Genomic DNA, 13,887 nt, shown 5'->3' on the forward strand with positions numbered 1-13,887 from the left:
CAGTTTATTTCCAAGTACTGGTTATTAAATATATAAATAAAACCAGTGTGTGATATGCAACTTTTGAAAAATGATAATCTAAAAAAACCAGTAAGCTTCTGTGCAAAAAATTTAAAGTAACACAATCATGTTATTGGCAAATAACAAGATAGCATATCCAAAGGTAGCAAGAGAACAACTCTACAGTATTCATTGCTCGATTTCTCTAAATTTAAATGCTTGCAATTTAAATACACTCTGAATGCTTGTATATGAAGTCACAACACTAATGACTCTCTGGACACTTTCATCAAATTACACTTTTAAATCACCCACATATCTCTGGCCATCCACCTCCTTCAACATCAATTTAGCAGCACATATTCTTCATTCCTTTTTTTTTGTTCCAAAGTTCATTACTTCAACTTTGTCAGGAAATGCCAGTATTATTTACATTACTCCATAAGTACCAATGATGTACTTATAAACTATAAAGCGAGGAGGGAAAATAACACACCAGTGGCTACTGTTCATAGACTGAATCCAATCAATTAGCACATTCACCAAATCTAATGATTTTAGCCAAAAACCAAAATTCGAGCTTCAGTTACTGCCACACTTCTTCCTCCTTTCTGTATTTTGAATGCTTTGTTTGCATTGTCTAGAAACTGATTAAATTGATTCTATAGACTGGTAGCCTTCCAAACAATCAATATTGTACACATTTTATTTTGAACCAAATTTCTTAAGACTACTTTTAATTGTTCAATTATGTACTGTTTTGATAAACACAAATTAGTGTGATAACTCCAAACATACCGTTTTGGACTTGGCATTTTTTGAATGAATGGCCACAGGGACTGGATGAGGATCAATTACAGAGCCAGGGAAGAGCTGTGCTAACTCTGCACTGATCGCTGCAGAGACTGCCTCATTAGGTGGTGTTAATGGAGGAGTCATGAACAGTGGAGTTGTTTTTGGAGTGGGAGGAATGACATCAGCAGGATGTATGAAAAAGCCAGGTGCGGAAGAGGCACTAGAAGGCACCGAGTTGTGTATAGGTCCGACTCCAGGTGCTGTCGCTGCCGTAGTCTGATGCAACTTAGCTTCAAGCTTGGCTTTCTGTTATATTTAAAAAAAGAGTAGTCAATTAAACTACTTTGTTACAGCCCATGTGGCTTCAGTTATCACTTTGAACACATCAAGGAAAATGAAATTTGATTTTTGGATCTAAAGTTTTGGGAAGCAACGACTCATGTCAACTATCTGAAAATTGGGTTTTCCTATGAACAACCCACAAAACTAAATGCTCACATTACATTAACAAATCAAAATTTAACATTTAAATACGTGAAGACTGACAGAAATCAGTAACTGACATCACAATTTCACTACACACCTGCTGCTGAAGTTTGAGCAACTGCTGTTGTTTCTCCTGTAGAACTTGTAACTGTTGCTCTGCTGAAGCCATGGCATGCGACAGAGACTGAAGAGCAACTTGCGCTGCTGAGCTCAGGGCTGTTGAGGCTTCTCCTACTGTACCAGTTGTAAGCCCGCCCACTACTCCAGTGAGGCCAAAGCCAGTCACTGCATAATGGAAAGCAGAAATTTCACAAGTTAAGATAAAGCAATGGTCCAGGCTTTGATATGAAAAATAAATTGTAACATGATGGCTAACATTTTATCCTCCTGAAAAATTTCAGATATCAAAAACAAAGCTTCTCACAGAAACATACTAAATTGATCACAGAATATAATGGAATTTGATTCTGTCATCTTTCTGAGCATTAACCTTAGAATAGTTAGCTTGAATACATTTGATAGCAAATAAAATGCAAGTTATAAATGTTACATTTCTATAACCTATCCCAATCCGATAGAATGTGAGCATAAGCAGCTCATGACCATTCTTCCTGCATCAACTTACTTGCATCATCTCGTTCCACTCTCGTGCCATCACTCGTTGAAATGCAACTGAAGTGGAGTGGTTCAACTTCCAAAAGTCCGGTTAGAGCTGTGAAACTGCCCTCAGCTGCACCACAACTGCTCATCTTCCCATTCCCTGCATAGGCAGTACACATTCAGAACCATGCACATGGACACATGGCTTAAAATACAATTATATTTTTTGTCCAGAAAATGACCTCAAGTCACTGGACATCACCGTCTATACACAACACTGATCATCACTAACAATTTAAACTACATAAATGGTGGGACGCATAAGGAACCAAGATCAGTACCTAATTTGATATTTGTTCCTTTCAGATTATTTAGATGGGATTTTGAAAGAATCAGAATTATTACTGCTGACTGTATGGCAAGAAATTTGTTGTTTTGCTGCAACACCACAGCGTATAGACAAGTATAGTGATTTCTGATTAATTGGGCTATCAGTTAATCAGGGCAGCCACTTACTGCATTTGGGCCAGATCTTAAAGAACAAAAAATAATCAAGAAAATAACCGGTGAGTCCTGCCCTCAAATTTACCTGGTCCACTTCCAACACTTCCCTCCCTTTTCTTGATCTCTCTGTCTACCTCTAGAGACAGCTTATCTACTGATGTCTGTTATAAACCCATGGACTTTCATAGCTACCTGGACTATACCTCTTCCCACCCTGTTACTTGTAAAAACACCATCCCCTTCTCTCAATTCCTCTGTCTCCACCGTATCTGCACTCAGGATGAGGCTTTTCAGTCCAGAATGAAGGAAATATCGTCCTCCTTCAAAGAAAGGGGCTTCCCTTTGTCCACCATCAACCATGCCCTCAACTACATCTCTTCTATTTCACAAGTCTGGTCTTACACTATCCTCCCGCCACGCTACCACGGATAGAGTTCCTCTTGTCCTCACCTACCTCCCCACGAACCTCCATGCCCAGCAAATTCTCTAGAACACCTGCCATCTTCAACAGCATCCCACCACCCCACCCCACTTTCTGCTTTCCACAGGAATTGTCCCCTACATGACTCCCTTTTCCATTTGTCCCTCCCCACTGATCTCGCTCCTGGCATTTATCCTTGCAAGCAGAACAAATGCTGCATCTGCCCTTACACTTCCTCCTTCACTACCATTTAAAGCCCCCAACAGTCCTTCCAGTGAGGTGACAACACCTGTGAGTCACTGAGTCCGGTGCTCCCAGTGTGGCCTCCTGTATATCAGTGAGACACAACACAGATGGGGAGACTGCTTCGCTGAGCACCTACACTCCACCAAACAGAAAAAGCGGGATCTCTCAGTGGCCATCTATTTTAATTCCACTTCCCATTCCCACTCTGACATGTCAATCAGTGGCCTCATCCAAGGCCGTGAGTGAAGCCACACTCAAGCTGGAGAAACAACACCTTATATTCCATCTGGGTAGTGTCCAGCCTGATGGCATGAACATCGATTTCTCGTACTTCCAGTAATAGCACCCCCCCCACCCCCACCACCAGTCCCCATTCCCCTTTCCTTCTCAACTCATCTCCTTGCCTCCCAATCACCTCCCTCTGGTACTCCTTCCCCCCGTTTTCTTTCTACCATGGCCAGCCTCCTATCCCTTTCTATGAAATTCCCCCTTCTCCAGCCCTGTATCTCTTTCACCAATCAACTTCCCAGCTCTGCTTCACCTCTCCCCCTCCCGGTCTCACCAATCACCTTGCGGTTTCTCCCTTCCCTCATCCCATCTCTTAAATCTATTCATCTTTTGTTTCTCCAGTCCTGCTGAGTTCTCCAGCATTTCAAACATGTTGCCTGGATTTCCAGCCTCTGCAGATTTTCTCATTTGTGTTTTCAGTTGTGTGTGCGCGTGCTTGTCTTCAAAAAGCAGTGGTTTTTGTCACTGATCGTTGACAAGAAAATAAACAGCAAGACAATTCAGAAGTGCTTTACTCACTGCAGTTTCAAGCTTAGCGATGCCAATATGGCTAGCAGTGAAAATGAGAAGATTTTACTATTTTAACAAGTTAGGAACCATGAAGAATTCAAAAGGTATTAAAAATCATCTTGAATTTTACAATGAAAATGGAGACATGGAGGATGCAATCATCGAAAATTGTATGAAGGCAGTTCATTATCTACATTAGGTTCTTGCACTGATTTTGTTCATTTACATGGTAACATGCACTGGATCCACTGATAACTATAATATATTCATACAATTTTATAATACTGAAGTAGTATTGAAAGTGTTCCAATTTGTTTTGTATTTCATTTAAATACATAATTTGTTACTCAGTTAAGCATTAACTTGTCTTTTCTATACTTTGTTAACTATTTCCATGAAACGTTAGCTAATTGGGGCAGCCACTTAAGAAGGTCTAAATGTACAGGTCCCAATGTGTCCCAATTAATCAGAATCCACTGTATTTATGGTACTGCTAAAGCTGTGGAATCATTTATACTGTGACAGGATTGTGCAGCATCAACTATTATCATGTGTTGCAACATCAACTGATATAATGTTTTTATCAATTATGCTATTGTTTGCACTGTTGTAACTATATGTTGTAATTATGTGGTTCTGTGCAGGTCTTGTAGCTTGCAGCTTTAGTTTTTGGTCTTGTTTTTGTCTGGTGGATTTGGAACGCACTAGACGGTAGCACGATATTAATACGCAGCAGCCTCTCCGGACTCTGGATTGGGGATTGCCAAACGTTATGTGGATTTTCTGGTGTAGTCTGTTTTGTCATATGCTTTTGTGATATCATTCTGGGGGAACGTTGTCTCATTTTTTAACTGCATTGCATTTGTGGTTTCTAAGTGACAATAAACTGAATCTGAAGCTGCACAAGGATTCACAGTAGAGTAGAAGACCTTAAAATACAGAAGGAGACCCTTGAGCTTGTTTGATCCCCCACAATATTCCACGTTGGAATTTAAACTGGAGGTGGCAGTGTGTTTTTTTTTTACGAGGTCAAGTTGCGAGCTCGTCATCAACCCAGCATGGATAGAGAGCGCGCACTCAGGAGAGGTCTGTCACTGGATCGAACTCAGGAACCTCCGTTCTCGAGGCCGGCACTGATCTCACTGTGCCACCAGCCATTATGCTACTCAATAAAATCATGTTGATTAAGTGTGGTGAACGGGAGTTTCCATATGCAGTAAGGCTTCCCTCAGTCCAGATTTTATACTACAAGCCAATGCAGACATTTGTACTAACACAGCAATGTCACTAGAACATCAGAATTGTCCAAGATATTTGCAAAAAAATGATGAATCAACATATTGCAGTTCCACTGGAATCAATTCACTTATCAGCTTCAGAAATAGTGTTTGACCACTCACCTGATAATACATCAGAAAGATCGATTTCATCAGATTGTACACCCACACTGCTATTATAAGCATTTTTGCAGGATGAACCACACATTTCTAAATCAAACAGAACGGGATCAAAGGGCGAGCTGTATAAGCCATACCTGAAATTTCAAAACAGTTTCATCAATTAACCTAACTGAATATTAATGAAATTAAAAATACTTATTTAAAATCAGTAACTAATACAGTTATGTTACCTCCATGGGCACATAAGCAAAATTAAGCCCAATATTTTAAAATCAGTGAAATAATGTATGTCTTCTTCCATCATTTTATTAATGCTAATCAAAGTTAATTGTTTTTTTAAACTTAAAATCTGACAAAATTCTTTAAAAGCCTTGCTTTAGTGATTTCTATTTTAAATGGAAACATACAAAGGAGAAGGTCATTTAGGTTTTTGTACCTTCTAAACCATTCAGTAAACTTCATGACTGGTCTTTTATACTAGACACAGCAGTAAAATATTTGAAGTTATCTTGGAAACACCAGGCTAAAAGGAAAAGGGAATTTTAAATCATCTAGATTTCTAATTCCTAATCCATGCCTGATGACTCCCAATTTAAAAGGAATATCAATCAAGTTGCAAATGTACAATTTAGCTCCCAAACAAACTAAATGAAGTTTGCACGCCTCGCTATATGAGATGTGTGCAAAGAACTTGAAAGAAACCAGAAGACCTCTGAAAGTTCATGGATACAGCACCTAAAAGGAATCATGGGCAAATACTGGGAGAGACATCAAGCTGAACAAGTTTTCCAGCATTAGTGTTTATCCAAACAACATAGGTAAGGTATTAAGTCAGCAATCTCAATAACTCATTAGCAGGTCATATTAGTTACTCAGATCCTGCGCGAGAATGTTTAAAGCTCTAAGTGGATACCAGTCGGAACTTCCAATGATTTTCCATGTTATGACAATAGAAAAGAACGTGGCTTAGAAGCACAAGGTGATTGAAAAGAATGCAACATAGTAAAATCTCTTGTTTTAAGTGAATAGCTCATATCCAAATTGATGAAATGTTGTAAATATTATGAATGACAATTTCATAATCAATTAGTAAATTTCAAAACAAATTGACATTTAATTAAGCAGAGCTACTGCATCAAGCACCTCCACTCCATCTGTCAAAAGTAGAACATTTGAACTCCTGTTCCCAACCTGACTATCAGTCCATGGCTCCTCTTGCGCCACGATGAGGCCAACCTCAGGGTGGAGGAGCAACACCTTATATTCCGTACAGGTAGCCTTCAACCTGATGGCATGAATATCAATTTCTCCTTCTGGTAAAAATGTTCCCTTCTCCATCCCCTCTTCTACTCCCCACTCTGGCTTCTCAACTCTTCTCACATGCCTATCTCCTCCCCCTGCATCTCCTCCTCCTATGGTCCACTCCTCTCCTACCAGATTCCTTCCTCTTCAGTCCTTTTTCATTTCTATCCACCAGGCTTCACCTATCACCTTCTAGCTACCTTTTTATTTTGGCATCTTCCCTCTTCCTTTCCAAACCTAAAGGCTCTCAGCCTAAAATGTCAGTCGTTTATTCACTACCGTAGACATGCAGGTGTGTGATTGGCAACTAAATATTCCTGGATTTCGTTGCTTCAGGTGTAATAGAATCGGAGGGACAAGAGGGGGAGGTGTTGCGTTGCTTGCCAGAGAAAATATTACAGCTGTGCTCTGGCAGGATAGATTAGAGGGCTCTAGGGAGTCTAGGGAGCCTATTTGGGTGGAATTGAAGAATGAGAAAGGTGTAGTAACACTTATAGGGGTGTATTATAGACCACCTAATGGGGAGTGAGAATTGGAGGAGCAAATTTGCAAGGAGATCTGTAGTAAGCACAGGGTTGTGAGTGTGGGAGACTTTAATTTTCCACACATAGACTGTGAAGCCAATACTGTAAAAGGGATGGATGGTTTGGAGTTTGTAAAATGTGTACAGGATAGTTTCTTGCAGCAATACATGGAGGTACCAACTAGAGAAGGGGCAGTGTTGGATCTTCTGTTAGGGAATGAAATAGGTCAGGTGACAGAGGTATGTGTTGGGGAGCACTTCGGGTCCAGTGATCACAATGCCATTAGTTTCAATATAATTATGGAGAAGGAAAGGACTGGACCCAGGGTTGAGATTTTTGATTGGAGAAAGGTTAACTTTGAGGAGATGCGAAAGGATTTAGAAGGAGTGGATTGCGACAATTTGTTTTATGGGAAGGATGTAATAGAGAAATGGAGGTCATTTAAAGGTGAAATTTTGAGGGTACAGAATCTTTATGTTCTTGTTAGGTTGAAAGGAAAGGTTAAAAGTTTAAGAGAGCCATGGTTTTCTAGGGATATTGAAAACTTGGTTAGGAAAAAGAGAGATATCTACAATAAATATAGGCAACGTAGAGTAAATGAGGTGCTCGAGGAATATAAAGAATGTAAGAAGAATCTTAAGAAAGAAATTTGAAAAATTAAAAGATACGACATTGCTTTGGCAAGGAAAGTGAAAATAAATCCAAAGGGTTTCTACAGTTATGTTAATAGCAAAAGGATAGTGAGAGATAAAATTGGTCCCTTAGAGAATCAGAGTGGACAGCTATGTGTGGAGCCAAAAGAGATGGGGGAGATTTTGAACAATTTCTTTTCTTCGGTATTCACTGAGGAGAAGGATATTGAATTGTGTAAGGTAAGGGAAACAAGCAGGGAAGTTACAGAAACTATGACGATTAAAGAGGAAGAAACACTGGCACTTTTAAGAAATATAAAAGTGGATAAGTCTCCAGGTCCTGACAAGATATCCCCTAGGACCTTGAAGGAAGTTAGTGTAGAAATATGTCTTTAGAAATGGGGATAGTGCTGGAAGATTGGCGTACTGCTCATGTGGTTCCATTGTTTAAAAAGGATTCTAAGAGTAAACCTGGCAATTACAGGCCTGTCAGTTTGACGTCAGTGGTGGGTAAATTAATGGAAAGTATTCTTAGAGATGGTAAATATAATTATCTGGATAGACAGGGTCTGATTAGAAACAGTCAGCATGGATTTGTGCATGGAAGGTCATGTTTGACAAATCTTTCTAAATCTTTTTATTAGTATTAGTAATATGGACAGAATACAAATGATATATTGATAAAGAAATTACCAACATACACATTCCATTACATATGAAAAAAAAACATACATAATTGTTACAATATATATGAGTTTACCAAGACCTAAGCCATAAGATATATGTATGGACATAGTAAATCTAAATATTTCATAATGTATAATATAAAGAAAACAGAAAAAGGAAAGAAAACAAAACAAACAAAAAAAATTTTATAATGCAAAACTAGCTAATCTAATAACTATAACTAATAAGTAATAAAAAAAAAGAAACAAAAAAAAGAGAAGAAAAAAAAGGGGGGGGGGCTGTTTATAATATCTCACAAAAATAAGTAATCATCAATGCCGTCACTTCCGGTCCTCTCAAAATATATAAGCTAAAAGCTGGGAAATCAAATGAACTTGGCACAGGGTCATATTACATCATATGAAAATGTTGAATAAATGGTCTCCATAACTTTTCAAATTTAATAGAAGTCTCAAAAGTACCACTTCTAACTTTTTCTAAATTTAAACATAACATAGTTTGAGAGAACCAATTAAATACAGTGGGAGGATCAATTTCTTTCCAATTCAACAATATAGATCTTCTAGCCATCAGAGTTAGAAATGCAATCATTCGATGGGCTGAAGAAGATAAATGCAGTGAGTCTAACATTGGTAAACCAAAAATTGCGGTAATAGGATGAGGTTGTAAATCGATATTCAAAACCGCAGAAATAATATCAAAAATATCTTTCCAATATTTCTCCAAAAATGAACACGACCAAAACATATGAGTTAAAGACGCAATTTCAGAATGACATCTATCACAAATAGGACTTATATGAGAGTAAAAACGAGCTAATTTATCCTTGGACATATGGGCCCTATGTACGACCTTAAATTGTATTAGTGAATGTTTGGCACATAACGATGATGTATTAACTAATTGAAGAATTCTATCCCAACTCTCACTAGAAATACTAAAACTAAGCTCTCTTTCCCAATCCTTTTTAGTCTTATAAAGAGGCTCTGAACGTATCTTCATAATTATAATATAAAGTTTTGAAATAAGCCCTTTTTGAAAAGGGTCTAATTCAAATAAACTCTCCAAAGTATCTGAAGGCACAAAATTTGGAAACGTAGAGAGTACAGAACTTAAAAAATGTTTAGTCTGTAAATATCTAAAAAAAATGAAATCTCGGCAAGTTATATTTGTTGGATAATTGCTCAAAAGACATGAAACAATTATCTAAAAATAAATCAGAAAATCTTAGTAATCCCTTAGTTTTCCAAGCCGAATAAACTTGATCTATAATGGAAGGATGAAAAAAACAATTAGATACAATAGGACTATTTAAAACGAATTGAGTCAACCCAAAAAATCTCCGAAATTGAAACCATATACGCAAAGTATGTTTAACTATCGGGTTGTCAATTCGTTTTGGCAATTTAGAAAGAGCAAAAGGGAGAGAAGTCCCTAAAATAGAACCCAGAGCATAAGCTGATACCGATTTAGTTTCTAAACTCACCCAACAAGGGCCAAAAGATCCACCCCCATCTTTCAACCAACATAACAAATATCTAATATTAACTGCCCAATAGTAAAATCTGAAATTAGGTAATGCTAACCCGCCTTCCTTTTTTGTCTTCTGTAAATATGTTTTACCTAACCTGGGATTTTTATTCTGCCATATATATGAAGAAATTTTAGAGTCAACATTAGTAAAAAAAAGATTTCGGGATAAAAATTGGTATCGCTTGAAAAATATATAAAAACTTAGGTAAAATAACCATCTTACTAGCATTAATCCTACCTATTAGGGATAAAGACAGAGGTGACCACCTAGTAAACAAACATTTAATCTGATCAATTAAGGGTAAAAAATTAAATCTAAATAAATCTTTATGGTTTTTTGTGATTTTGATCCCTAAATAAGTAAAAAAGTCATTAACTAATTTAAAAGGTAAATTTCCATAAATTGGGACCCATTTATTCAATGGAAACAATTCACTTTTATTAAGATTTAACTTATACCCAGAAAACTCACTAAATTGAGCCAATAATGATAAAACTGTTGGAATGGATTTCTCCGGGTTAGAAATGAATAGTAATAAATCATCTGCATACAAAGATAACTTATGAATATCTGTCCCACGATTAATACCCAAAATATCCTGTGATTGTCTGATGGCAATTGCCAAAGGTTCTAAGGCAATGTTAAATAGTAATGGACTAAGAGGACATCCCTGTCTAGTGCCCCGAAATAGGCGAAAAAAGGGAGATCTTTGATTATTGGTAAACACTGAGGCTACTGGAGTATGATAAATCAATTTAATCCATGATATAAATATCGGACTAAAATTAAACTTCTCCAACACATTAAATAAGTAAGGCCATTCAACTCTGTCAAATGCTTTCTCCGCATCTAATGAAATCATGCATTCTGAAGTATCATGTGAGGGAGTATAAACAATATTCAACAATCTCCTAATGTTAAAAAAAGAATAACGATTTTTAATAAAGCCAGTTTGATCATCTGAAATAATTTTGGGTAATACCTTCTCCAATCTAGATGCCAGTAACTTGGAAAAAATCTTGGAGTCTACATTCAATAAAGATATAGGTCTATAAGAAGCACAGTTAGTAGGGTCTTTATCTTTCTTCAATATTAAAGAAATGGAAGCTCTATAAAAAGATTGTGGCAAATTCCCTAATCTAATGGCTTCCTCAAAAACCTTACCTAACCAAAGGGAAAGAGTAGCGGAAAAAAATTTTTAAAATTCAACTGTATAACCATCTGGACCCGGTGCTTTCCCAGAATTCATTGAGGAAATAGCCCCTTTAATTTCTACATCCGTAATAGGAGTATCCAATATCAAAAGATCATCAGATGATAACCTTGGAAAATTTAATTTTCCAAGAAAATCAGACATGGTATTATAATCTTGAGGAAATTCAGATTGATACAGGGAGGTACAGAAATCTTGAAATGCCTTATTTATCTCATCATGATTAACTGTCAGATTCCCATTCTGCTGACCAATCTTAGTGATTTGACGTTTAACCAAAGCATTCTTCAATTGACTAGCTAACAGTTTACCAGATTTATCACTATGTATATAAAAATCAGATTTAGTTTTCATTAATTGATTTTCAATCGAGGATGTAAGTAATAAACTAAGTTCCATTTGAAGTTCAACCTTTTGTTTGTAAAGCTCCTTACTAGGAGCAATCGAATATTTCTTATCAATCTCTTTAATTTTATCAACCAATAAAAGAGTTTCCATCTTGATACGTTTCCTCAAACCAACAGAATAAGAAATAATCTGTCCACGCATATAAGCTTTAAAAGTGTCCCAAAGTGTTCCGCAGGAAATATCATCTGTAGAATTAGTTGAGAAGAAAAAGTCGATCTGCTCCTCCATAAATTTTATAAACTCAGAGTCTTGCAACAAGGTAGAGTCAAATCGCCATTGTCTAGCATTAGAAGCTGTATCCGTAAATTTCATAGAAAGTAATAACGGAGCATGATCAGAGATAGCTATAGTATCATAGTTACAACCGATTACCAATGGAATAAAACAAGAGTCTACAAAAAAATAATCAATTCTTGAATAAGAGTGATAAACATGTGAGAAAAAAGAAAACTCTTTGTCATTAGGATACCGGAATCTCCAAATATCAAAAACTCCATTGTCAGTCAAAAAAGAATTAATACAAGTGGCCGACTTATTAGGTAAAGTCTGAATAGATAAAGATTTATCCATCAGAGGATTTAAACAACAATTAAAGTCACCACCCATCATTAACTTATATTCGTTTAGATTGGGTAAAGAAGTAAATAAAGACTTAAAAAAGTCAGGACAATCCACATTTGGAGCATAAACATTAACCAAAGCAACCTTTTTATTACAAAGTAAACCCGTAATTAACAAAAATCTGCCATTCGGATCCGAAAAAATATCATGTTGAACAAATGAAATAGAGGAGTCAATAAAAATTGAAACTTTTACTTTAGCATTCGAATTTGCGTGATACTGTTGACCCCGCCAAAATCTAAAAAAACAAAATTTGTCCTCCCTCCTCACATGAGTTTCTTGTACAAAAATGATATGAGCATTAAGTCTTTGGAATACTTTGAAAATTTTCTTTCGTTTAATTGGATGAACCATTAGTATTCCAAGACACAAAATTAATGGTCTGAGCCATAATTCTATAATCAACCCTTTGGTATAAAAAGGGTTAACCAACTTATAAACTCATGCACCCGGAAGAGGAACAAAAGTAGTGAGAAGACCCGGAAGTGACGACAACACAGACATATTTGAAGTTCAAAAACAGCCCAAATAAAAAAACTAACACAAACTGGTGCAAAAAAAATAGAATTAGAAAACAGACCATCCCCCCACCCCCCAAGAGAAAAAGCCAAAATATGACTTAAAAAGAGAAAAAGTAAGACTAATCCTACCCCCATGTCAGCTGAAGAACGCTCCATATAAAAAGGATATATATAAAAGAATCACCCCAACTTTAAAAATTAAAATCGCTATAATAAAAACCATATTTCTAAGTATAGTTAGTTGTAAAAAGAATAAAAATATAATCACTAAAAAAAACTTATAAATCGGGCTCTGGCCCAGACAAAACAAAAAATATTTAAGCTAAGATAAGCGATGCATTGTACGGAAGAAACGCGAAAAATATAAACATAACGCCATCTTAAGCAAAACCAAAAATCTTTTCCAAAAAAACCACCATTTTAATCAAGGAAAAATTCACCTTCAAAGAATTAAAAATATACCTTCGAAGGAACAAAGTTAATAGACAAATATGTAGTTAAATGATTAAAGTGTATAAGGCAAAACAATTAATATGACGCAAACACACTTTAACTTAAGTATGAAGTGTAGGATGAACCTACACCAATAACCAGATTTTAATTCTGGTTTAAGAGATCGAGAACCATCTACACGATCAGAATCGCTCATTTATTAGAGACTGGTGTCTGTAGCAGTAGGGAAGTTCTCCTCCAGATATTTTCTCGCTTCTGAAGTTGAAATGAAAACCTGTCGTGGAGCATTCGACGGAGATATTCGAAGCTTCGCAGGGTATAGAAGCGCAGGTTTCAGATTTTTCTCATAACATTCAGCCATCAACGGTTTAAAAAGAAGCCTTCTTTTTAAAAGGTCTGGACTAAAATCTTTGATCAGGCGGAAGCAAAAATCTTTGAATTTAATCATTCCTGCTCGACGAGAAGCTCTTATAAGTTGTTCTTTGTCATGTACATAATGGAACCGGACAATTACCACCGAAGGTTTGTCTGTAACACTCGGTGATCGACGCCGAATTCTATGTGCCCGATCCAATAAAGGGGGGTTATTCGGGAAAATTGTCGGAAACGCTTCTTTTAAAAGTTGAGCAAAATATTTCGAAGGGTCATCTTTTTCTATGCCGTCTGGAAGACCAAGTATACGTAGGTTCTGTCTTCTGGACCGATTCTCAAAATCGTCACTCTTGGCTTTAAGGGCTTCCAT

General features: G+C 36.7%; 1 protein-coding gene across 8 annotated transcripts in view; it reads right to left on the reverse strand.

Annotated features, from left to right (window-relative positions):
* Positions 1-13,887, reverse strand: part of birc6 (baculoviral IAP repeat containing 6) — a 253,706-nt gene that overhangs the window by 151,566 nt on the left and 88,253 nt on the right. For 7 of the 8 annotated variants that reach the window (XM_059985630.1, XM_059985634.1, XM_059985633.1 and 4 more), the window contains exons 22-25: positions 5,251-5,384; positions 1,907-2,041; positions 1,379-1,566; positions 799-1,101 (exon numbers count right to left, since the gene is read on the reverse strand). In XM_059985630.1, the coding sequence (XP_059841613.1) occupies positions 799-1,101; positions 1,379-1,566; positions 1,907-2,041; positions 5,251-5,384 (760 nt within the window). The remainder of the gene's footprint in view (positions 1-798; positions 1,102-1,378; positions 1,567-1,906; positions 2,042-5,250; positions 5,385-13,887) is intronic. The other variant, XM_059985636.1, reaches the window with a different exon arrangement.

Source organism: Hypanus sabinus, chromosome 12, assembly GCF_030144855.1.
Source record: "Hypanus sabinus isolate sHypSab1 chromosome 12, sHypSab1.hap1, whole genome shotgun sequence".
In the NCBI taxonomy this organism is placed as follows: Eukaryota; Metazoa; Chordata; class Chondrichthyes; order Myliobatiformes; family Dasyatidae; genus Hypanus; species Hypanus sabinus.